The following is a 25501-nucleotide window of genomic DNA, read 5'->3' as shown; positions in this document are numbered from 1 at the left end:
CTTCCCACCAATTATAACAGCGCACAATTTCCGACTATGACAGATGTCAGTATGATAAGCGGGGATTTCTTGAGCATTACATATTCTGTAGTCACCACATCCGGTTTCGTGACCTGCCACAATGGCTTCTCCGCCTGAAACACAAACACAGCATTGCACAACAACCTGATACAATCTTTCACCAATGCAGTCAATAACAACCAAGCTTGCACTCTTTCCTAGAAGGTGTTAGAAAAATCTTTTCATGTGCAAAGATTGTGCTATAAACCGACATTTCTTCAACATATTCTTAATGCATCATTAGCTGTCATAACAGACAACTGTGTGACTTTTCTTGTGTCCAATTAGCAACAACGTAAGTAGTCATGTGGTTTATCAAGGTGTTAATTGTCGTGTTTGCAGTGCACAACTCGTGGGGCGCCTTAACCCGAAGAGACATACGGTATCCCTCCGAAGGAGTTCAAAAGTTAGGAAGGTGCAAAACAGCTTCGACCGGAGAAGAAGGGATATGCATGAACGTTTTGAATTGCACAAACTGGATTCGATACATCGTTGACAGGCCATGTGATTGGGACGGCCTTGTGCCGTACTTATGCTGCCCCAGAGAAACACGATCGGTTCAAGGAATACCGGCTAGTCTCACAGCGGCATCGTATCCAAGAGGAAAAGGTGAGTGACCTTCGTTTTAGAGACTTCTCTTTTTTGTTTCAAATTCCTCTTGCTTTTTGTGCTTATTCAACTGAATATAATCTAAATAGACAAAAACAAAGGCATTTTTCAGACCTTACTCTAAATTAAATGGGAATTTATAAATTTTATTTATATATAAATTATACTATTTATATAGAGATCTGTATAGAAATAATATACCGATTACATAAATTATATAAATACGATGCTGCATCAGAGATAAGAAATCAATAATTACTGTCATTTCCATTTTGTTAAGTATTTTATATTAGTCGTCAATTAATTATAAATTTTGAAAAAAGTATATTTTAAAATCATTAAAATTAAAAATACATACACGTACTCCGTAGAAAGAAGAAGATAAAACAAAACATGCCGAAACCCACGCATAACCAGTTTTTAACTTGTAAACGTTTTACAGTTGTTCAGCGTTTTGGTAGCGAAATTATGAGATCGATGGAACATTATCCTTCGACCGGAAAGAGCAGCTGGATTCCTGCCAAGACAAGGGAAGCTATTCAATTGATTTTTTTTTAAATTTCAAATTTAACCCTTCATATAGAAAAATCAGTCAGAGAATACACACGCAGTTTTCAGAGAAATGCTCCTTTGAGCGGTAGGTGTGATGATTATAGTGTGTGTGTGTGTGTGTGTGTGTGTGTGTGTGTGTGTGTGTGTGTGTGTGTGTGTGTGTGTGTGTGTGTGTGTGTGTGTGTGTGTGTGTGTGTGTGTGTGTGTGTGTGTGTGTGTGTGTGTGGATTAAGTAGTGTACAAAGTAAGTTATACGGTCTGCAGTGCCCTTTCGCGATACGTCCGTTGACTTAATAAAGATATCACGTAATAATGGCACTGGAAAACTCAATAACATTATGTTCATGATACCAAGCTATTTTAAACCTGGTTTTACTCCATTTCCCAAGTAAGCAAACAGACAAATATGTCGAAAGTGTTTTACGCTGGCATAACACTTTTAAAGAAGGAAGGCAAAATGTGGAAGATCTTGAACGTGAGGGAAGACCTTCACCGTCCATCACAGAGACTATGATCAACACAGCAGCGATTATCATCAAGAAGGATCGCAGAATTACAGTACGCCAGCTGCATGTTGTCCTGAATATTTCTGTGGGAAGTGTTCACTCAATCATGGCTGAACATTTGGGACTGAAACGTGTTTGCGCCCGATGGATTCCCAAACTCTTGACACTGGAGCAAATGCAGCATCGAGTGGATGTGTGCACAGAATGGAAAGAAAGACTGGAACAAGAAGGCGACAACTTCTTAAAACGCATCATTACAGCAGATGAAGCTTGGTTGTATCACTATGACCCTACAATGAAACAACAAAGGCAGTGAATGGAAGCATCCGTCTTCGCCTACCCTCAAGAAAGCAAAAACTGTAAAATCGGCTGGTAAAGTTATGACCATAATGTTTTTTGACTACGAAGGCATTGTTCACCAACACGCTGTAGAACCCGGGAATACTGTAAACGGCTCATACTATGCGGATGTTTTACGGACAATGGTACAGCACGTCCAAAGGAAGCATCCATTGCTGAAGAATGGCTTCTTACTGCACCACAAAAATTCAAGGCCACATATTGCTGGTTGTGTAATGGACGTTTTGCAGAAGAACAACACAGATATCCTACCACACCTTCCATACAGTCCTGATCTCGCACCGTGCGATTTCTGGCTGTTTCCTCAGCTCAAGAAACCACTAAGAGGCCGCCATTTCGAAAGCAACAAAGTATGTGTAAAAACTGCGGGAGGCGGTTTGGAAAGAACTCTCAAAAAACGGACTTTCACTTGTGTTTAAGAAGTGGACGCAACGTTGGGACAAATGCATCGCGTCTCACGGTAGTTGCTTCGAAAAAGACCATGTAAATGATGACGATTAAAGGTAATCTGTTTTCTGTAAAAATATAGTCTTATAACTTATTGAGCAGCCTCCGTATATTATACCCAAGGTAAAAAAACTTTCTACATCTCGATAACATTATATTTCATTGCCAGTATTTCATTAACTTTGCATGATATGCTTCCCAAACATTCAGGGATTTTGACCACTACTCAAAATTAATTACCTGAACTCCTAATTTCTACCGTGTCCTTCCAAATGTCCCCTAGGCATGTATACACCAATCGCGAAGGTTTTCGATGATTCTGTGCCTCTCTGGAAGTGCTCAAATCTGATTGTGTTGAGCACCTCCTGCGGTTACTTCTTTGGATCTCCTCAATCGTGTCAAAACGATGCCCTTTGTGCCAGAATTTCATCTTGAGGAACAGCAAAAAGTGGTGGGATGGTGGGTGAGACAAACAGGGAGTGGAGAATGACTAACGAGTTTTCAAAAGACAGGAACAGTCGAACAACTAGTGATGAGTGGGTGCATTGTCATGGTCAGAAACCCACTCGCTGTTCTTCCACTTGTCTTGACCTTTACGCCAAATGTTCTCCTTTAGTGCAAAACTTGTCGTATGCAGTACGACCAAGGGAAGAAATTCCATGTAAACAATGCCTCGCATGATCAAAAGGAAAAAAATCCTCATTGAGGTTGACATTGCAGTGAACTTGACGTGCTCATTTCGAGCACCCGATGCTAAAGTATTCAGTGGGTTTCTTTTGCAATTTTTTAAGCGGTTCTTCCGACTTATCAATAATAGAAGATATCTCACATATGCTGGTATTTTTTGTAGATCAACAACGTTTTATAATACACAGACTAGTCAGTTTTATTCAGGAAATTTTTATTCAAAGAAATTGTAGAAGTCTCAAAATTAATTGCAGCAAAATTTGACGCAGAATCTGTATTTTTTAGAAGTAGACCACTAAGGCGATGCAAAAAGACAACACAATTTGATTGCGAACATGAAGATATAGTAGATCCCGAAATTTTATTTCAAGTAAATTTTTTTCTCTGCATAATAGATCAAACATTAGAATATTTCCGGGAAAGATCTACTTTATTAAAATAACTTATGAATTAATTTCAATTTTTATATTTGTTAACTACTTCACAAAATAAAGAATATTTATTATTAGTAGTAGTAGTAGTAGTAGTAGTAGTACGGGCAACTCCAAGGAGTCCTTAGACTTATCGAGGGAGGCTCTAACATCATGTCAAGAACAACTATTCACCATTCACACAGTATCTATCATACTTTATCTTGAACTCATTTACGGTCATGGCACACTCAACAGACTCTGGCAGCTTATTCCATTCAATCACCACTCTCCAATTAAAAAACCTAGTTCTAACACCCTCGCTAACCACACTCTTGCCCAGCTTCCATGGATAGCCCCTAGTACACCCACCATCAGTCCTATTATCAAAAATATTTCTGAATTAATCTTATAGAAACCCTTCAGTAATTTGAATGTCTCAATCATATCACCCATTTTTCGCCTATTAACCAATTTCTGCAGCTCACAAATCTTCAACCTGTTCTCATGATGTTCATTCCATAGACCTGCTATCATCTTGGCCACTCGTCTCTGGATCCTCTCCACCTCCTCCCCATCAAGAAGAAACCCTGGTGCCCAAATTTAGGCACTGTAGTCTAGGTGGGGTCTTATCAAGGCTCGATACAGAGGAACAATAACCTGTTTGTTTGTCTTGTTTTTCAGCAACCAAGTGATTTGATGAGCTGATTTAGCCACTTTTGCGATGTTCCCTCTAAACTTCAACTCCCAATCCACCAACACTCCGAAATCCCTGGACTCGTCAATCTCCTGGAGTACATTTCCACCAATGTGGTATACTGCTGCTAATCGTTTCACCCCAAAATGATGCATAATCTTACATTTTGCCACAATTGACATCCATTCTCCTTAGCCCAGCTCTTTAAACTATCCAAATCACACCTGCAAAATTTTGGCATCCTCTGCATTTACTATTGTTCTACCCAACTTTGCATCATCAGCAAACAAATGAACTGTTCCTCTCAGATCCTTTCCTATATCGTTAATGAACAAATTAAACAGTAGTGGTCCAAGAACAGAACCCTGAGGCACACCACTAGTCCCAGGCCGTCTTTTGGACTCTACTCCTGAATAAACCACTCTCTGATATCGCTCCATCAACCACCCTCCTATCCATCTCACCAACGCTATAATTATCTTGTTGTAAAAAGTTACGACAAAAATTATCACACGAGAATCATTCAGACATTGACGCAGACGACTTATGCAAAGAAATTTTACACTGTCAACCATGTATTTCTAATTTTAAAGACGATATATATCAGATAATTCAGTATATTTATTCAAACGACTTAATCCCAGTTTATCCAAACTTGTACCTGTATCTGTAGCATATGCGGAAACGTCCTTTTCTAAACTTAAAATTATTAAAAACTACTTGCGCTCGGAATGATACAAGACAGACTTTCAAATCTTGCCATTATATCAATAGAGTCAGATATTTTGGATCAACTTGATATACATGAGATTATTCGAGAATTTTCATTGATGAAAACTAGAAAAGTTCAATTCACTAAGTGATTTTTCTTTCTGTTTAAATATCTAACTATTTCTTTACCCAATAATGTTTAATATGTTCCTATTTATTTATTTCATTATTTATTTATTATTTATTTACTTTATTTATTTCAAATTATTTTTGTTATTTTTGTACCCTTCTTGTATGTTTATTGTTTTTTATACATTTTTTTGTCATTTCTGATTTATTGATATAAAATCAATAATATATCAATAATTAATATATTTCATATTTCATTTTTACTCACTGATACGTTTTTATAAAGTGATTTTTATAGGGGGGGTATAGGGGCGCCAACTAACGTTTTGTACACATGCGCCGGACTCTACTGGCGCGCCCCTGATTATAGTACTAAACATAGCAGCTAAGTAAACACAGTTTATGCTAGTATTCCGTTCAACTTTTTGATCTTAACCATATTTCCAGAAATATGTGCAACAGCTGTTTATAAAACAGTCATTGAATACATAAATTGAATTCATAAATTCAATTAATGAAAAGCAAAATGAAAAGCATATATATAATATTCATCAAAGCTTGATTTTCTTCCTCAGTCTTAAGAAAAGGATGGTTATATTCCACTAATTCGAGCCCTACCCAAAGGCCTATGAGTTGTGGAAATACTTTCTGAAAATGAAAGCTGTGCCGAACAAAGCGGCCTTTTGCAGCTGCCCAATTTTTAATCCATCTAACTCGAGTGCTTCTAGATGTTCTTTCAATGTTTTAGGGATGGCGCCTAAAGCCTCTATTATTATGGGAACAACTTTCGTTTTCTTTGGCCAGATTCGTTCAACTTCGATTTGCAAATCGCGATATTTTGTAATTTTTTTCATTTTTTTTTTTGTTGTCAATCGGACTATCTCCTGGTACTGATAATTCGATAAACGTAACACCCTTGTTTTCACTTTTTTCTACAACTGTGATATTTTTTCTACCACTGTGTATTAGATTCCAAGCTTTTGTCAGTCTGGATTTTGAAATCCCAGAGCATTTTAGCTTTTTCATTCTCAACCACTTTCTGGTGGACTTTATGCTTCCAATAGTCTTTAGATACTTCAAACCCATACTTTTTACATAAATGCCAGTGGATTATCTTAGCTACGTTATGGAGCCTTTTACGGTACTCAGTTTGTGCAATTTTGCTGCATCCAGTTATAATGTGGTCTACCGTTTCTTCCTTTTCTTTGCACAATCTACATTTACTGTCTTCTTGAATGTTTTGTATTTTTGGCTTCATAACGTTGGTTTTAATGGCCTGTTCTTTAGTGCTCCATTTCTCAATCATTGCCAGGTCAAGTTGCTGTCAGCGCTGTCCTCTATGCTGTGAAGGTATTTTCCATGCAATGCCTTATTTTTCCATCTTTCGGTTTTCACTTTTAATTGGTTGGTTTTGTATTCCAATTTTGTCTCCATGTGTTTAAATAAACCCTCTTTCCTTAACTCAATTAGAAATTTTTCCGTTGTTTGCTGCAGATAATCATTTAAATTTCGTTTTTCTTCTTCAATAACTTGCTTCACTTGTAATAATCCTCTACCTCCTTTTTTGCGTGATAGATAGAGCCTATCAATGTCACTGCGAGGATTGAGGGCATGGTGCATTGCCATTAAGTTTCGAGTTTTTCGATCTAAATCTTGCATCTCTAGCTGGGTCCATTCAACAATGCCTGCTGAATATCTCAGAACAGGTATGGCCCAGGTATTAATTCGTCGTCGTCCGGGAGCATCCTCTAGCAAGAGGGTTGCAGCAGATGAGCAGCTCTTCTCCATTTCTCTCTGTCTGTCGCTTCCATCATTCTTAAACCAGTCCATTCCACGATGTCATTAAACCACTCACTAGTTGGTCTTCCACGTCTTCTCTTCCCCTCACGGGAAGAAGTGACCTCCCTGGTAGCCAATTGCGTAGTTCCGGACACAGGGGACCCATCCTGAGCTGTGCATCGCTCGTCATGTTAATCTTTACTGTTCATCCAAACTAGGGAAAAAGTAGAAGCATAGTGGTTTCCCGTTCCCTTCTATGCATGAAGAGATTAAAAAAGCAGAAACATTGAAAGAATCACCCCTAGCCCTCGATTACTCTAATAGCATTGGGAGGAAGGAACAAGAAAGAAGAAAAGGATAGAAAGAAATAACAGTAGGGACCATCCTATTGATAATATAACAGATGACATGAAATGAGGTATGGTCCAGCATCAGGTACCTCAGGTTCGCCACTCCCGTACTCATTAAAGTGAGCCCTTGAGGTATTAATTGCTTTCATCAAATTTCCAGTATTAAGCATTGATTTAAGGAGTTTTCTTAATCGTCTTATGTATTCTCCTCTAGTTCTTTCTTTGATCTTATTGTGCAGAATTTGTGATGCTTCTAAAATTCCCAAATATTTGTAGCTGTCTTCAAATTTTATTGCTTTGATTACTTCACCATTGAGCAGCTCGATTTCGTTCATATCTTCAAACTTTCCTCTTGTTATTCCAGCAATTGCACATTTGTCTAAGCCACAATCCATTGATATATCATGACTGAATATGTGCACAGTGTTTAGCAACGATCCGAGTTCATTCTCTGATTTTGCATACAACTTCAGATCGTCCATGTATAATAGGGGAGATATCTTTGCACTCTTTTGCGCAGTTTGATAACCATGAGCAGTTTTATTTAAAATTCTAGTTAAGGGGATCAATAGCAATATAAACAATAGAGGAGATAATGAGTCTTCTTGAAAGATGCCCCTTGTTATGTTTACCTCTCCAATTTCTTCTCTATTTATAACCAACGTTGTTTTCCAGTTTTTCCTGCTGGATTGCAAAAATATTTCAACCCAGCAGGAAAATTTGCAAGCGTTTTCGCTAATACCGAATAGTTCTATGCATTTTAAAATCCAACTACGGGGCTCCGAATCATACGCTTTTTTATAATCTATCGAAGCCATATGAAGGTTGGTTTTTCTACGTTTGCAATTTTTAAGAATCATTTTATCAATCAGTAATTGGTCTTTTGTGCCTCTTGAAATTTTTCTGTTACCTTTTTGTTCAATTGGGAGAAGAGAATTTGCTTTAAGATAGCTGTATATTTTATCAGCTAGAATGCCTGTTTGTAACTTAAAAGTTGTTGGCAGGCAGGTTATAGGTCGGAAGCTTTCTGGGTTTGGACCTTTTTCTTTATCCTTTATGATCAAAAACGTTTTCCCTGCTGTGAGTGAGCCACTCTTCGTTGCTTTTTCCTTCTAAACATCATAAAATTGGTTAGCAAGTCTTTCAAGTAAGCCTGTTAGATATTTTAACCAGTAGCCATGTAATTCATCCTTCCCGGGTGTTGACCAATTTTTTATTTTTTAGCTTGATTTTGAACCATTTCAGTTGTTATTTTCAGTTGGTCCATTTTTCGTTATGGAGATTTGTTCGTACTTTGTTCAATCCATTTTGCCTTGTTATTGTTCCTCTTAGGGTTGTCCCATAGATTTTTCCAAAACTTTAGTGTATTTTCTTTGATTCTGGTATTTATATTTATATTTCCTTTAAGGTTATCATTCCTGCAGAAATCAATTTCCTTGTAAAACTGGTGCTGATTTGCGCGAAACATCGAATTTTGCTTGTACTGTTCAATGCGTGCACTGTATCTTCTTATTTTAGATGCAACTGCAACTATTTTTTGCTTCACTTCCTCAAATACTTCATCAATAGGTCGTGTTCCAGGATTATATCTCTTTATGAGGTTATTTCAGATTTTTGTTTTTTTTCAGCTTATTTTCCTTAAGATTTTTCAAATTGCTCACGTCTGCTCTGAGTTTAAGAATTTTATTCTCCAGTCGATGCTTCCATTTTGGTTCCTGAGCCTTACTGCTTTTGGGTTCACTAATCTTATATCCTAATCCAGATGTTACGACGTAGGCTATTGAGTACATAAGTTGATTCGTTTGCCCAATAGTTCCAGTAGGAATATCCCTTGCAGCTTTATTGGCCTCTTGTAGGAGTTCCTTCAGTTTTTGTTGAAGTACTTGTCTCATTACTGGAACTCTAACTCGTTCCTGGTTGCTGTTCATTTGCTCTATAATTTTTCGTGTGAGTTCTTGTTCCTTATCTGATAGCTTCCTTTCAACTATGTATATTTTAAAAATTTTCAGCATCCTACACGTTGGAATATGGTTCTGCTTCATTCATATTCTTGGTCACTTCAGGGTCAGTACGGTCTCCTTTTACAGCTTGAGGTTTCAGTGCTTCCAGCTCAAGTTCACTAAATACCTTGCATCTGATAATGAAGCTGCGTTGCTGCATCAGCCTTTCGAATGAAATTTCAGAATTTGGGCGCCGTTCAAGCCAAAGTTGGAACATTCGTTTCTGAAATCCCCTAACTGATGGGTTTGAATTGTAGAAGCACTGCATGACTTGTCGATTTTCATCCATGTTCCATTTTTTCATAGTAAATACTTTCGAGTTCTGTGGATCTTACTGCTGTAGCCCATTTGTCACTGGCTGTCCAGGAAGCCTAACATCCAATGCGGTCCTTGGTAACCCGCGCTATGACCGATGCGGCATAGTCTTCTGATTTGTCTTCACCATTTTTAACTGGGGGTGGGCAGGTGCATGAGATAAAAACAGGTAAATAGGACAGAATCATCCCTAGTCTTCGAATACTCTAATAGCATTGGGGGGGGGGGAGGAGCAAGGTTAAAAGAAATACAGAGGGAAAGAAGAGGAGGGACCAGTCTACAGATAATATAACAGGTATATATTACATGAAGTAAGGCGTGGTCCAGCTTCAGGTGCCTCGGGTTCGTCATGCCCGTACTCACTAGAGTGAGCCCTTGAGGAATATATATATATATGTAATTAATTTTTTAACTTGGGGATACTGTATATTAGGGTTACCAAGTAATTTTATAAGCTTGGTTATTTAACTCCTAATCCCAAGTATGCAAACAATTAAGTTTGCGCCTGAAACGTAGTTCAAGTCTAAAGATGGTACAACACCAGGGCAAATCATTGCAAAAGGTGGGTAAAGCTCTGATCACTATTCTTAGTATTTTCCCATAATGTAAAGCACATCTCACTAAAAGATGTATACTGCAATACATTATGGGTGGGGTCACTACCCAGATCGGGTTTCAACCTTTTTTGGATGTAAAAGTGAAACGGGCTCTAAAAATAAGATGATCCAGAAAGATCGCCCAACTCTGCGTTGGTCCACTCAATGACAGGCTTACCCCGACACCGAGAAGAATTTCTCAGTATTGGCTCTACCCAGTGACAGACTCACACCACCACCAAGTAGAGCCATAATCTCAACAGCAGCCCCATTCAGAGACAGGCAAAAACCTATCCCCAAGCAGAGCCTTATGTAGCCCCACCGGTTTCAACCTTTTTTGAGGTCTCCTCAGTGAATAGCTAGACCCTAAATACCAAGGTCCTTATAGTCCTTATAAGGACTGGCTTAAAGGGGCGAAGCAAGAATGCTTTCCATCTTTTCCGTTATCTGTAGAGGACAGTGTAGGGATAAGGTGTTATTCAGCTATTAAAGGTCTGATTATGGCAGGAGGGTAACAGCAATAGCCGAGCCTCAGTGAGAACTTCATTGGCTACAGCATTGCCATCCATTACTCCAATACCAAGGTTTTAGTAATACTATCAACTTTACCTATAGAAGTTGCTGCAAGGTGTTTTTATTATTAATAAGAATCTCTGGTATATATAAAAAATATATACCAGGCCACTGATATATATATAAAATATATATACATAAGTGGCGCGCGTGCAATCCGTGCTACAAAATTCACCTCAATTTGACGGTATAATTGCATCCTTAATTGATGAATGAACGTCTTAAGAGTGTATAGTACATCAAAGCTCATCTTAATTGGTCCGATGCAGTTATATGAAGGATAACTTTGAATACTTGAATTTATCAATTAATTGTGACCAAATTGCGTACAGTGAAGGACAATGTGTTTTTTCTTATATATATATTATATATTAGAAAACAATAATGAACGAGAATGCTCTGTTTAGTTAGTGTATTGGAATTACTCAAAGGCGCATACACTGAATTAGCTTGGCATTAAGGACATCCCTCGCGATTTACATATTCTGCGCCATGTGATATCAACGTCACGTGCAGCTACTTGTCACTCCTATCGTCTGTACGTAAAGCCAGTAACGGGGAAACGTGGAAAATTAAGTAAATTTGACTGCGGACAGATAGTTGGGACTCGGAGGGGAGGTGCCTGTATTTGGAAAAAATTCGCATTTGTTGGTTTCGCATATACTACTATAAAAAGGGGGCACCAGGACAGGATTACCTATGAACAGACATCCAGCAGAATACCTCACATTGGTCAACTACGCGTAGTTGATCCTAGAGGTAAGCATCAGGTGTCACGACTGGTATCGCAGCAGAGACGTGTAACAGTCAACAGTGGCAGTTCTACCAGTTTCATAATGCGCTATGCGCCGTACCCTGCTGAGCCTTGAGTTCCACAGCCAGAGACCAACAAGGGTACCCCATGATGATAGCCAGGCATCGCAGACAACGCCTCACATAGGCCAAGGAATGTCAGGCAATGAACGCTCAACAGATAAAAGAAGGTCGTTTGGAGTGATGAGTCCCTTATCCCGCTGCAATATGCTGATGACCGGGTTCGTATTTCGCGTAAACGGCATGAAGCCGTATCCTTCGGTTGCACGTTTGGGGATTCAACAAGCCGGTCGATGTGAGGTTATGGTCTGGGGAGCTTTTTCCTGGCACACGCTAGGTCCGTTGGTTATCATCCCACAAACACTGAATAGTGAACACTACAGGGAACAGTTATCCGATGATCTCCATCCATATCTGCAGTAGGTTTACTCCAACCCCAGTGCCATCTTTCAACAGGAAAACGCACTTTGTCATCGGTCTCGTACATCTACTGATTCGTTGGAGGAACATGGCAATGAATTTGCCACATTGCCTTGGTCCCCAGATCCCTTGACTGTAACCCAATTGAGCATATTGAGATATGCTAGAATGGGGTGTGGTATTGATCCTTCTCACGGAATGAGCGTGAACTGAAGTAATTGCTGCAGCGGACATAAGTCGAGTTATCGAGTTATGCATGGAGGATGTTCGACACCTGGTACAGAATCTATTTCTAGGCGTCTGTGAGACGTGATTGCAGAGAGAGGTTGACTTACGGTTATTATTAGGTAGGTGTTTCCTAATGCAAAGGTAACTCAGTGTATAATAGTACATTTGAAAGGGAAGGACGAGACGTACCTCCTTCGACTACAATCATACGATCTGCAAAAGATTTAGTAGCTTGTCAGCATGTTTTCTATTGTAAATATGCGTAAAAAAGTTCTAAATTATTTATGATTACAGCCACTATTTCTGAGTGATATTGTCTCAGTACACACCCTGCCTCGCGTTATGGGTAGTTTAAAACCAGTGGAACGCTTAGAAGTTGTCTAGCTACACATCTGTACGTCTGTTCAGAGGGCTCAAAGGTGTGTGTGTGTGTGTATGTGTGTGTGTGTTTCACCGCACACCCGGGCGCCAAATACTCTCCTTTAGCATAAAACTTAAAACACTGTTCACCTTACGACCAATTTGAGAAATTCCTGGTAAACCATCATGCCTCGGATGTCCAAAAAAAAAAAAAAAAAAAAATTGTCTTGACATTGCTGCGAACTTGAACCGAACACTTCCAATGGGTTTATTCAGCAGTTCTTTTTTGTTGTTGTTGTTGTTGTTGTTTTGGTTTGTTTGAAGGAAAATTCGATGCAGATTGTTTACTTTCTTAACATCCGTCATTTGAGTTGGAGACAAAAACAGACGAATCACTGAAACAGAACATCGCCCAAACGCACGTAATCCAAGAGCTTAGCCTTTCAGTATGCCAAGTTTTGGCATATTTATTACAATGGGTTCTACTTTCCCCCTATAAGGCAAAAAGCCATACTACGTCCAGTTCTCATGCTATTCAAATTTCTCGTATTTCTGAGTAGCATATCGTATTTGATGGACAAAACCTATTTACATATTTTCAGTCCATGTTGAAAGCTAAGTAATTCAAGGACGGATCAAGACTACATTATATTATCTTGTATTACACTATAAGAACTTATAATGGTTGTGATGCACAACTGACAGCAAGTTGTTTTTCTCTTTCCTTCCCAGTGTGTGGAAAACGGCCTTCAAAATTTTTGTCCAGCATTCCAGTACCGCCTATTCAGGAGGTGTCTTTGGATCCACGACGATTGGCCGAAAAAGGTGTCAATGAAACAATAAGCAATCTTCAAGATTTGGCAAAAAAATACAACATATCTTTGAATCTGAGGCTTTTCTTGAAGGAACCTGTTAATGAGAATCTCGGTCAGCAGTTATCCTCAGCCACCCCCACCGAGCCCACTGGTAAGAGAAGTCTCTCACTTCAGTTATATATTTTTTTCATTTTTTTTTTCAGTGGTGATTTTTTTCATCTTATTATGTTTCTCTTTGTCTACCTGCTGTGGAAGTAAATAGTTCTAATTTCTTACAGTTAGTTCGACAACTATGAATCTCCAATTTATCTTATTAGGAGGAGTGGAAAGTGAACCTTATTCGTGGCCATGGATGGTAAATATGGACACAACGACCGCTTTTTTAGTTATTTATCTACTCAAAATTTCTACCAATAATTATAATTTAATAAAATTTATAATGAAAGAAGATAAGATCTACTGCGTACAATAATTGAATATTGGTGACATTTCGAGGCCATGCATGACGGTATCATTCTGAGAACACGACATTATTATTATTATTATTATTATTATTATTATTATTATTATTATTGGATGCCTTCAAGGGATCTTATGGACCCATTGAGGGAAGACAACCATCAATCCAGTCGGCTACACACCTCTTCGTTTCGCCTACTATTTATTTTTCTACCTACACACAACGATGCTACTATAGTACGCCCACAGATTCGAGACCCTTCGACACTGCTGCGCATGTTACAAAAAGGAGAATCCATTACGATAATAGGTAATCAATCCGTTTTCTGGGATAAGTTTGTTTATTATTACAGGTCGGAAAATTTAGCTTTTCTTTTACAAACATTGTAGTTTCTAAACTAGTACAGTGACAGACAAGAAAGCACGTGATTTCGCGTGTTGGCGACCAATTCGTACATCCTTCATTTCTTTCTCCACTCCAGCATGAATCGACTATTCTTGGAAGAAAGCTAAGCGAAGCTCTACAAAGTGTGGGCGTACTATATCACCATCTACCACCTATCACCAACAGCGGCAGTTTGTTTTGACTGTAAATTGTTACCAGGAGAAATAGATCCTGCAAATCTGTATGAGGTCGGTTAACTCACCTTCTTAATATTTTATTTTCAAAAAAATCAAATAAACAAAAATTACTAAAATATTTCAATGAATATCTTTCAGCTTGTTAATTGTTGTAATATGAGTCGCTAAAATATATCGACGCAACACATTGAATGCCTAACGACATCCAAAAGGTCAATCTGGTAGCGGGAATTGAATCCTCAGGTTTAGATATATGTAAAAACATTACACATATAACGACCAAATTAGCAGTTGCCAGAAAACTTTACAGTAATAGTAATAAAAATATCTATTATCTTAATTACAATTTAATATTATAATAATTATATATATAGTAATATTATTATTAATAAAATCTACTTATACACAGATATTTATTTTACATCAGAGCATATAAGTGAATTCAAAAAAATCGCGATACTTTTTCTACAGCGGGTATGAAATTGAATTGCCTGAACAAGATTTTTACCATCTTTGAAGAAGAAGAAGAATAGCTTATACCAGTTAAAAAGCTTTTGTTGAAAATTCATTAAGAACAAAGTTCGGCATTTAGGACTGGCAATCAGAATGTATTCAAACATCAAATTATAATGGTACAGATTTTATTTATTTTTTTAAGTACTTGAATATATACAACATGAGCATCTGTTCTATTTTCAGCTTGACTTCGGTAATTTTTATTGCCAAAATGAGTCGAATAGATATTAAGTAATTTTGTTCTAGAAAGGTGGAATCTTATGAATTCTTTGTATGTAGCATATCTATTGAAATTTATTTCAATTTGGTTGCAGACAAAAATGAATCCAATACGCATTGCAAACTAAATTTTTGAAAACATAATTAAAATGCGATAGTCATTTATAAGACCTGACACAGCTTACATTTTGTTTTAAAACAAAGGTGACTTCTTCGCTTTGTTCCCTCAAATACTTTTCTATTAAGAGGAAATTCATCCAACCGCAAGAAACAAAGAGTTCATAAAGTTCAATATATTTTTCGTTTTTATTTGCATTTTTTGTAATCATTTTAGCCACTTATGCCTTTATGATCTGACCTTTCAGGTAAGCATCATGAGGAATACTTCAAGAGGCCCAAGACATTTATGTGGAGGAGCCCTCATCAGCAAGCGATATGTGTTGACTGCTGCCCATTGCTTCCAAGACAAAAATCCGTGAGTATCTGAACCTGTTTTGACAACTGAAACATAAGAAAATGTGTACGATGCATCTCAGTAGCCTGTATGCTGTCGTTCCCTATGTAGTGATCATGATGATGATCAATGTACCGTTCTCTCATTAGTAGGAAAGCTTCTTTAAGCATGGTTGAAAGATTTGTAGGCTCCTCTTCATCATTCGCCAACAGCTTTTCTCTTTGGTTATATGATCGTCTCCATTGATTTCAATCGTATCAAAGTGTTCTCGGTAGGACAATATCAAAAGAGACTTTGATGCCCATCACCAGATGCACGAAAAAAAATCAAGTTGATAATCATATGATTGTCGACACTGATAAAACATCCACTCCTGTATTACTCTCATAAAACAATATATAAAAAACATATACTTATCTTCCATAACACCAAGAAGTTATCTCCACTGCCAACAGAGAGAAACTGGAGCATCAGCAACTGGGCATAGCCAGTTTTTTCTACGGTTGTTATGAAATCTTGCATCAGATTAGTAGGTTTTCTCCTCAACAATTATCACTATTTTTAAAACATGAATAAGAATATGTTATAATATACAGCCTTCTCTCTAGCTTATGTCCCTGGAAATTTATATTTTTTCTTTCTGTCATTATTTTATTTTTTTTTGTATTTATAATGTATATTTAGTTTTCTTTGATATGCCTATATATATGGAAAAACTTTAATGACTGAAACCGAGAGATACAAAGATGACAAGATATATTTAAAAAGATATTACTAGTTTACTTCGTTGAATAGATCAACATCAACATCACAATCAAAGAAGTATATAAAAAATTACAGAGACTTAAAATTGTAATAACAGAACAAGTATAAAAAGACAGTAGCGTGTTTGAAAAACGAATGCGAATATGAGTTCCAAACAAACGAATACTACGCGCTGTCGCGAGTGCGCCAGTACTGAACAGAAGCAACGTGTGCGTCAGAGAGATTTTAACTCAGGCTGTTGTTGATATGAGAGGAATCTAGAGAAATTTCCCTGGATTTGACAATCTTTCTTTCGAGTTCATCGTAGCACACATGGATGTTAGAAGTTTGAGTCCAGTTTACAATGTGTTGGGGGCCTTCGTCTGAGTTAGCTGAAAACAGAACGTGGCTAGAGAGAGCGCTAGCTCTAGTCCTGTTATAGGAGATATCTCTACGGTGTTCATCCAAACGCAGAAGGATGGATTTAGCAGTCTGGCCATAGTATGGCTTTCCACAATCACACAAAATCTTCACTCCTGGACACTGAGTAGAAAGATGTTTCTGTTTATGTTTGCTGAGTAATGAACGAAGTTTTGGAAGCGTAGTGATGCAAGTTTTGAAGTTATATTTCTTGAGAATGTTGGACAGTTTTGGTGAAAGAGAGCTGATGTAAGGCAAGAAGATGAAGGCGCTTGGGGAAGAGGGATCTTTAGAAGTAGTTGAGTGCCTGTGGGAAAGAAATTTGTCAATGTTCTTTGGAGAGAAACCATTATCAATAAAAGTTTTTTTAAGAAAAAGGAGTTCATTTTCAATTTCTGTTTCTTCTGTAAGTAATGATTTGGCTCGGTGAGCTAAGGTGGAAATAATACCACATTTTTGTGGGGGATAGTGATGGGAGGAAGCATGAATGTAGCTATCAGTATGAGTAGGCTTTCTAAAAATTTAGATTTTAATGCTCTCAGCACATCTGGTAAGTTTGAGGTCTAAAAAGGGAAGGCAGTCATCTGATTCCAGTTCGAAGGTGAAAGAGATTTTTTCATGGTACTTGTTTAGGTGGTCTGAAAATAAATAGAGGTTATTGATACCGTCTTCCCAGATGAGGAAAATATCATCAATATAGCGGTACCAGACTTTTAGTTTAAAGTGAAAGGAGATAATAGCTTTTTCTTTAAAATCGTTGAGAAATATATCCGCGAGAATCGGAGAGAGTGGACTGCCCATAGCTAGACCTGAGTTTTGTAAGTAGATCTTATTATCATATTTGAAGTATCCTGACTTTATACAATGGGAGAGAGGAGCAAAGAGTTTTTTTGATAATTTGTTCTTGAGAAGATCGAGGACTTCTTGAGCAGGAACATTTGTAAAGAGAGAAACAATATCAAAACTGACCATTAAATCTGTTTTTTTAAGTTTGATGTCCTTGATTTTAGAAACAAAATATCTCCTATAACAGGACCAGAGCCAGCGCTCTCTCTCTAGCCACGTTCTCTTTTCAGCTAACTCAGAAGAAGGCCGCCAACACATTGTAAACTGGACTCAAACTTCTAACATCCATGTGTGCTACGATGAACTCGAAAGAAAGATTGTCGAATCCAGGGAAATTTCTCTAGATTCCTCTCATATCAACAACAGCCTAAGCTTCAATCTCTCTGACGCACACGTTGCCTCTGTTCAGTATTGGCGCACTCGCGACAGCGCGTAGTATACGTTTGTTTGGAACTCATACTCGCATTTGTTTTTTCAAACACGCTACTGTCTTTTTATACTTGTTCTGTTATTACAATTTTAAGTCTCTGTAATTCTCTATATACTTCTTTGACTGCGATACCTGAGGATGTTGATCTATTCAACGAAACTAGTAAACTAGTAGTATCTTTTTAAATATATCTTGTCATCTTTTTATCTCTCGATTTCAGTCATTAAAGTTTTTCCATAATATTCCAACCGAGTTAAAATGAATTCTCATAATATATATATATATATATATATATTATTATATATATATTACACACACAACACCTAGTAGCAATCCATTCCAATCACCCACCACCCTCTGAGAGAAAAATCTAGTCCTTAACCCCTTCTTAGCGTCCTTCATTCTCAGATTCCAATGATACCTTCTGGTCCTTTCTCCACTACTCTATAAAATGAAAAATTCCATCAACTGAAATCCTATGACCCTATCAGAAGTTTCTAAGTCTCAATCATATCACCCCCTCTTTCTATCTGTTTGATAGTGTCTGCACTCTACAAATTCTCGATCTGTGTTCATTATTAGTATTCCACAATCCTGATATCATTTTCAACACTCTCCTTTGTACTCTCTCCACTATATCAGAATCACAACGGTAACCAGGAGAGCAGACCTGCGCACAATAATCCAAGTGAGGTTTTATCAAGGCCTTGTAAAGAGGCAAAATGACATCCTTATCTTTACATGTGAACGTTCTTTTCAGCATTGCAATTATCTTTTGAGTTCTATTTGCAATTTATACCACGTAGCCCCCGAAGTTCAATTTCCTTTCTATTAACACTCCAAGATCACTAGCTTCGACAGTTTCTTCTAGCCTAATCCTACCAATATAATAAAACACTGGATATCTAATTACGCCTAAGTGAATGACTTTACATTTACTGACATTGCACTGACACTTATTTTCCCATTCCCTCAATTCCAGTCTATTCAAATCACTCTGCATGCACTGCATATCAGCAGCATTCCGGATTACCATCCCTATCTTTGCATCTTCAGCAAATAGCTGTATGTCGCTTGACAAATCCCGATATCATTAATGTTCAGATTGAATAACAGTGGACCAAGTGGACATTTATATTAATATAAATATTTAATATAATAAATAAATTGCACTGAAAAATAAAACGCGCATATTGTAATAAAATGATAGCATTTTATAAGAATATTCAAAACAAATTCACAATGTTAGATGTTTATAACCCCCAAAGAAATTCAATACTGTGTGTTACGTAAGATTTTCAGTCTTAATCAATATTATTAACAGAAATGGCCATCATCTGTTTCACTGGATATTACACCCTTCCCTCACTTCCGATATAACACAATGGTGTATCTAATTTTAAAACAAATGAGAAATCCACTCACACAGCCAGTTGAACAAAGACGTTCAATGCACTTTTATTCTTCCACAGAGAGCGGTACTTGGTCTTGTTGGGAGCGAACTCAATCGCCGGTGACGATGTGAAGGGAACGCTAAACTCTGTGGACAGTATCGTGGTGCATGATGGGTATAATCAAAGGATGCATTATGATGATATCGCCCTCATCCGTTTAGCAGAAGACGTGTGGCTCACTTCAACAGCGAACGTCATCTGTCTGCCATCCCCTGACATGTCTTTGGATGACTTCGTTGGTCGAAACGGGACGGTGCTTGGTTGGGGAACAGACAGGAATGGTAAGTGAAGACATTTGATGCTTACATGACATTCACTTACATTTCTAAACTTTTACTTTGGTTTTTATTGATTTCATTTCTTGTTCACAGGTGGCGTTATGAGCCCTACTCTAGAGGAACTGTCTTTGCCATTGGTTTCATTGGCGGAGTGCAATCGGTCTTATTCAACAATATCGAACGGGGCTTTCCCGCGTGGTTTGAGCGACAAGATGCTGTGTGCAGGAGAAGCAGACGGAGGAAAGGATGCATGTCACGTAAGGAGGCTAGTCTGTCTCTTTATAAACACGTGAGAATTACAGTTTCTGTTTTATTCTATGAAATAATTTCTTTTGCTTTTCCTTCTAGTTCGACTCCGGAGGACCATTGATGATCGAAGGTCAAGACCATTCTTGGATTCTCATCGGAATCGTATCCTTTGGTTATAGCTGCGGGGTTCCCAATTTTCCAGGTGTGTACTCCAATGTAGTTCGCTATCTTCCTTGGCTACAGAGTAATTTCGGTCCCAACGACACCTGGACATAGGATAAGATCCTTGAAACTGTACTTCGTTCAGAAATTTTCATGCCGCGAAAGGAGGCGTATCTATTACCGACTCAACGCTACCTTTGGATCACCACCATTGTCAAAACGATATCAACCAGTTTTTGTAATAAAATTTTGAATGTTATTTGTAGGCATTCAGTTATTTAGGCGTGGAAAGGATTTTTCTCTTAAAATAAGATGAAAACTATATTGTTATTGATTGATTTTTATAATAAACTATTTAAAAAGAAACGAAGTTAACGAAATGTATACACCATTAATAAAATTACGTTTCGTCAAATAAAAGAGAACAGAAACTAAAAAAAAAAATAATAGGGTTAGATAGATCCAGAGAGTAATGAATGGCAATGCTGTAGCCAGTGATGTTTCAATTGGGGCTCGACTACTGCTGTTACCCCACCATGACCAGAGCTTATAGCTCAATAACACCCCATCCATACACTTTCTTCTACAGATAACGGGGAATATGAAAAGCATTGTTGCTTCGCCCATCTAGTCTAGCCAAAAAAAAAAAAAAAATTAATACTAAGATTATCAAGCTTTAGTCATTTTTGTTTTTGTGTAATATGAATGGTTGTCTGTATTATTATTATTGCTATAATGAAAATTAGAACAAAATTTCTTTCATTTTATCAGCAAAAGTAACGTGTGAGACCTTCGCTCGCACGTTAGCGAAGGTCTGACTCGTTAGACTGGATAGGTAAGTAGTAGCGATATTCAATGTGAGAGATAATAACACATAATTTTCGAAAATAAATTCACGCCGGTGATTATGGGAAGACACATCCTTAATAATAATAGTCAATAAGATAAATTACTTGGTCCTATTGCAGAATTGAAAAACTACTGGAACTTCCATCTTACACTGCACTTACAAAAAAGCTTTTTTTTTATTGCCTCGAGTATGTCCCAACGACAGTTTACCTCTTCGTGTACTTAATCTTCTACTAAAAGTGAAATCATTGCAACGCTTCAACCACACACATGATTGGCAAAGGCATACTTTATTCTTTCTCACTGTAGTTCTTTGAAGATTAGTGAAGTGGACTAAAGACACCTCTTGAAAACTATTATTATTATTATTTATTTTATTTTATTTATTTATTTATTTTTTTATTTTTTGATTTAGTGAGTTGCAAATGTATATTTTTGCAACTCACTAAATTGAGATAGATATTTCTAATGAGATATTTCCCCCACGCATACCTACGAAACGAAGCGTTTCGGATAAAATGAAATAAAATCCCAAAGATGTGAAGCGCTAGTTGAAAGTGTTGTAATTCTATGATCAATTCGATCAACGAGAAGTACTCTGAACCTTCAGATTCCGAAAATCGTATATAATCTTGATTTTGTTCGATTCTAATAGTAGCGGATTGGCCAGTCTGCCCAAAGTATCAAACATGACAAGAACAGGGTATTTGATAAACAGCGGGCAAGATGATAATATATCATTGACAGGAAGTAAGAAAGATGACAACTTCCGGGCTTTTTCGGAGGTGTATACAAATTATATCTGCGAAGTATCTTCCTTCCGATGATGTTCCTTTAACATAGGGAATGCTAATCCTTTTAACATCAGATTTCGATGGTGAACTTCATGCAATACAGGACTATCCATCGCATGGTAATCCTATATCACGGAGAATTTAGAGGATTAGATTTATAACACATTTCTCCTCGAGCTCGCATTTTGTCATCAACAAAACGTGGATGACATCTTTACAATCTGGTCTCACTCTGAAACACACTCCTTCATTTTATCCAGAAATCGAAGGATTTCTGGATAAAATGAACTTATGTATTCGCATCAAGTTCCTTTTGAACGTGAACCTAACAACAGTCTTCCCTCTTTGGATACTCTTACACATCTTCACTCTGTTGGTAACATTGAATTTTCGATTCAGAAGAAGCCGTCCTTTACTGGCGATATACAGTATATCCACGCATCTTCACATCCTTCGCAAAAAAATAGGTATTATCAAAAGCTACACCAAGCACGCACAATTCATTCTTTTGAGAAGAAGAACAAATTAGTAGAAGAATTAAATAAAATAAAACTTACTCTATTTTTAATAGATACAGCGAGACCATACTGAAAACATCAGATATACAGTAATCCCTCGATTTATGCGCCCCCGATTAGTGCCTTTTCGATTAGTACGTCATTTTTTTTCGATACGCAAATTCGATTAGTGCGCCTACACACATCTTAAAAATAAATGTTACAGATTATTATTATTATTATTATTTTTTTTTACTTAAATATAAAGAGCCAATAGGCTTCATTTCGGCGATATAAACATTATTTAAATTCAGGGGATATTAAATCCCACATCGTTTTAAAACCGAACAAGAAACTCAAAGATTGGAATCAGAGAGTTTCATGCCGAATATAGTATAAAAAAAAAACTATAAAAGTATCAGCGACTACTAGCGTGAGCTAATGCAAGTGGTCCAAGTACCAATCTTTGAGTTTCTTATTCGATTTTAAAACAATGTGGGATTTAATATCCCCTTAATTAAATTTTTTTCTTTATACATTTTCATGGCTAACTATTTTAAAAAATCACTCACCAGAATGAAATAATTTAGTTACCTATTTAAAATATTTTATAAAGTTATTTTTAATGGCATACTACACTACTTCCATGTACACTATGTATACTATGTTCGAAATTTTTACTTCCAAAATTTATGTCGTCTGCTATAGTACGCCCACAGATTCGAGACCCTTCGACACTTGTGCGCATTTCAAAAGAAGAAGAATCCATTCCAATAACAGGCTAATCAATTCGTATTGTAAGATGAGCTGCTTATTATTACACGTCGGAAAATTAACTTCTCTTTTATGATCATTGTAGATTTTAAAGTGGTAACTGTTTTGCTTGTATAATAGCTGGGAAATTTTATCTATAAAGCACGTGAATTCTCGTGTTGGCGACCAATTCGTACGTCCTTCATTTCTTTCTCCCCTTCAATGATAACGTCCAACAGTTAATTAAATCTCATTCTGAAGAATTGAGTGATTCCGATCTGCTAAATTTAGATGTACAGGGGAAAAATCCCGAAGAATATGAAGAAAATTTATCCACCTCATAGTCAGCCAAAAGAGATTTCACCGAAACAATTTGAAAATATTTTTGGGAAAATCAAACTTTTTAAGCAGAAACGCTTAGAGGCTAACCCTGATGAAGAGAAAAGCAGTAAAATTTGCAGAAGAATGGAAGAGGCAATAGGGCCATACCGTCGGTTGTATGAAAAAAAGAAGCAGAATGCCCGCCAAACTACGTTAGCTCAATTCTTTGTTAAGAAGTAGAATAATTAAATTTATATCCTGAATATGTTTTATTGTCTTTCAGCTTCATAATTTTCCTTTAACTAGGCCCCGAGAATTACCCTAATTCTTATATAAAAAAATTAAGATTCAAAAAAGAAATTTGAGGAACGAATTATATTTTTTCCCATAGGAAAATGTATTCGATTAGTGAGTTTTCGATTAGTGCGCTTGTTTGAAAGAACGCATCAGGCGCACTAATCGAGGGATTGCTATAATTTGCACATCACCTTAAAACCATCCCGGAAGTTGTCATCTTTCTTGCCGCCTATCAAAGATACGTTATCACCTCTCGCTTTGCCAGTGTTTATCAAATATCTTGTTCGTGTCATTTTTGTCATTTTGGACAGACTGGCCTTTCTGCTGCTAGAATCGAAGAATATCAACATTATCTAAGACTTTTGGATTATGAAAGTTTAAACCTTGCTTCTCTTGTCATCGGCACTAGACAAAGAGTTCATTAGAACAGTAGGTTCAAATTTGGTCGTCTATATTTAGAATCGTGTAAAGCCGCACGCCACATCTTAATCTGAATTCAATAGACAACATATCTAATTCTAAGTTTTGGTAAGTGATTGCTGATAATTGTTTATAATTTAAAAATAAATAAGTATGCATCTAAATCCACGTCTCTGAACTCTCATACTGTTTCCTTCTACTGTACAGCAGCGACCCAGACACGTAATATATTATACACAAGCCGCATGCCTCGTTCTTGTATTCAGAATTCAAATGTTACAACCAGTTCTGCCTTTGCCCTGAATAAAGCTGATTGCATATTGAGAGAAATATGTCATTTATATTTAGGTTTCTCTTACATACGTGAAGCCTCGTAAAGGAGGGCGTGCCGAGAAATTGCGATAAACATCATGAAGGAACTGTGGTAGAACCATGTAACTTACACACATCATTGCATATTCCCCACGAAGTGTTATACACTTGTTATAACGCTGCCGCATCATTTGCAATCCTCTGAGAAAAAACTCTTTCCCTTGTTGATCAAATTGGTCTATTTTTGTTCAAGGTGTTTATCAGAACCTTTCAGTCCCCCCTCATATACAATGATTAATACGCGTGACTTTATTAACATCCTGTAATTATTAATTGCTTTCATTAACTATCCTAGCAATCATAAACTATTTAACGTTAAATGTTTGAGACGACAATATTAGTAATACTAGTAATATTTTGGCGACATCTACAGACCTTTAAATTTTTGAAGAGATTTAAAACCTTTGTGAATGTTAAAAAATAGCAAAAAAAGGAAATAACAAAGAATCATTTTTAATATAACAGTAGTCATTCATTTTAAAGGCTCATAGATGGCGCCTGAGTTTATTTTTTCACATTGTTCATAAAAGTGAATAAAGAAGATGCCATGTTAGTGTTGGGTATTTTATAATAATGTTATTAGAATACTTTTATAAAAAAAATTCAGGTAATCTTTCCTAATGGCAGAAGTATATCCGAACTACCAATTTCAAATTTATCTTTAACTTAATGCTATTCACTTTATGGTGCATTTGCAGAACATCCAATTTCAAATCCAATTTCAAGATTCCAACAAAGGACTAACAGAATATTATATCCAATTTGCTTTTTTTTGTTTATTTTTATTTTTAACTTATCAAGACTTTAAATTCAGATATATCAAACAACTACAAGAACGAAACTCAATATTGCAGAGTTCATCCGCACAGCAAATGATATTCGGTGGAAACAATATCGAGAGCACATAACATGAAACTACACCAATACAACAGTAACGAATACTGCTATACATGATTACTAGTAAAGGT

General features: G+C 36.9%; 1 protein-coding gene across 1 annotated transcript; it reads left to right on the top strand.

The window, feature by feature from the left end:
• The first annotated feature begins 226 nt into the window (after positions 1 to 226).
• LOC150098359 (venom protease-like) lies at positions 227 to 20455 on the top strand. The gene is made up of 7 exons (XM_090405560.1): positions 227 to 669; positions 13335 to 13568; positions 13696 to 13772; positions 15559 to 15668; positions 19560 to 19822; positions 19913 to 20076; positions 20168 to 20455. The coding sequence occupies exons 1-7, from the start codon at positions 366 to 368 to the stop codon at positions 20342 to 20344; spliced, it is 1329 nt and encodes a 442-aa protein (XP_090261686.1). The 5' UTR covers positions 227 to 365; the 3' UTR covers positions 20345 to 20455.
• Positions 20456 to 25501: the final 5046 nt, after the last annotated feature.

The sequence above is a fragment of the Typopeltis vanoorti genome, chromosome 15 (genome assembly GCF_054136105.1).
Source record: "Typopeltis vanoorti isolate ZY-2024b chromosome 15, IOZ_Tvanoo_1.0, whole genome shotgun sequence".
Lineage (NCBI taxonomy): Eukaryota > Metazoa > Arthropoda > Arachnida > Uropygi > Thelyphonidae > Typopeltis > Typopeltis vanoorti.
Note: the sequence above shows the minus strand (reverse complement) of the source record. Positions and strands in the feature narration are given on the sequence as shown.

Bases quoted from the DNA above. Each gene is read 5' to 3' on its own strand.
- LOC150098359 (XM_090405560.1), top strand. From the start codon at position 366: ATGTGGTTTATCAAGGTGTTAATTGTCGTGTTTGCAGTGCACAACTCG. The intron at 15,669-19,559 runs GTGAGTATCTGA...ATTCTTCCACAG, and splicing joins TGCTTCCAAGACAAAAATCC to AGAGCGGTACTTGGTCTTGT. The intron at 20,077-20,167 runs GTAAGGAGGCTA...TTTTCCTTCTAG, and splicing joins GAGGAAAGGATGCATGTCAC to TTCGACTCCGGAGGACCATT.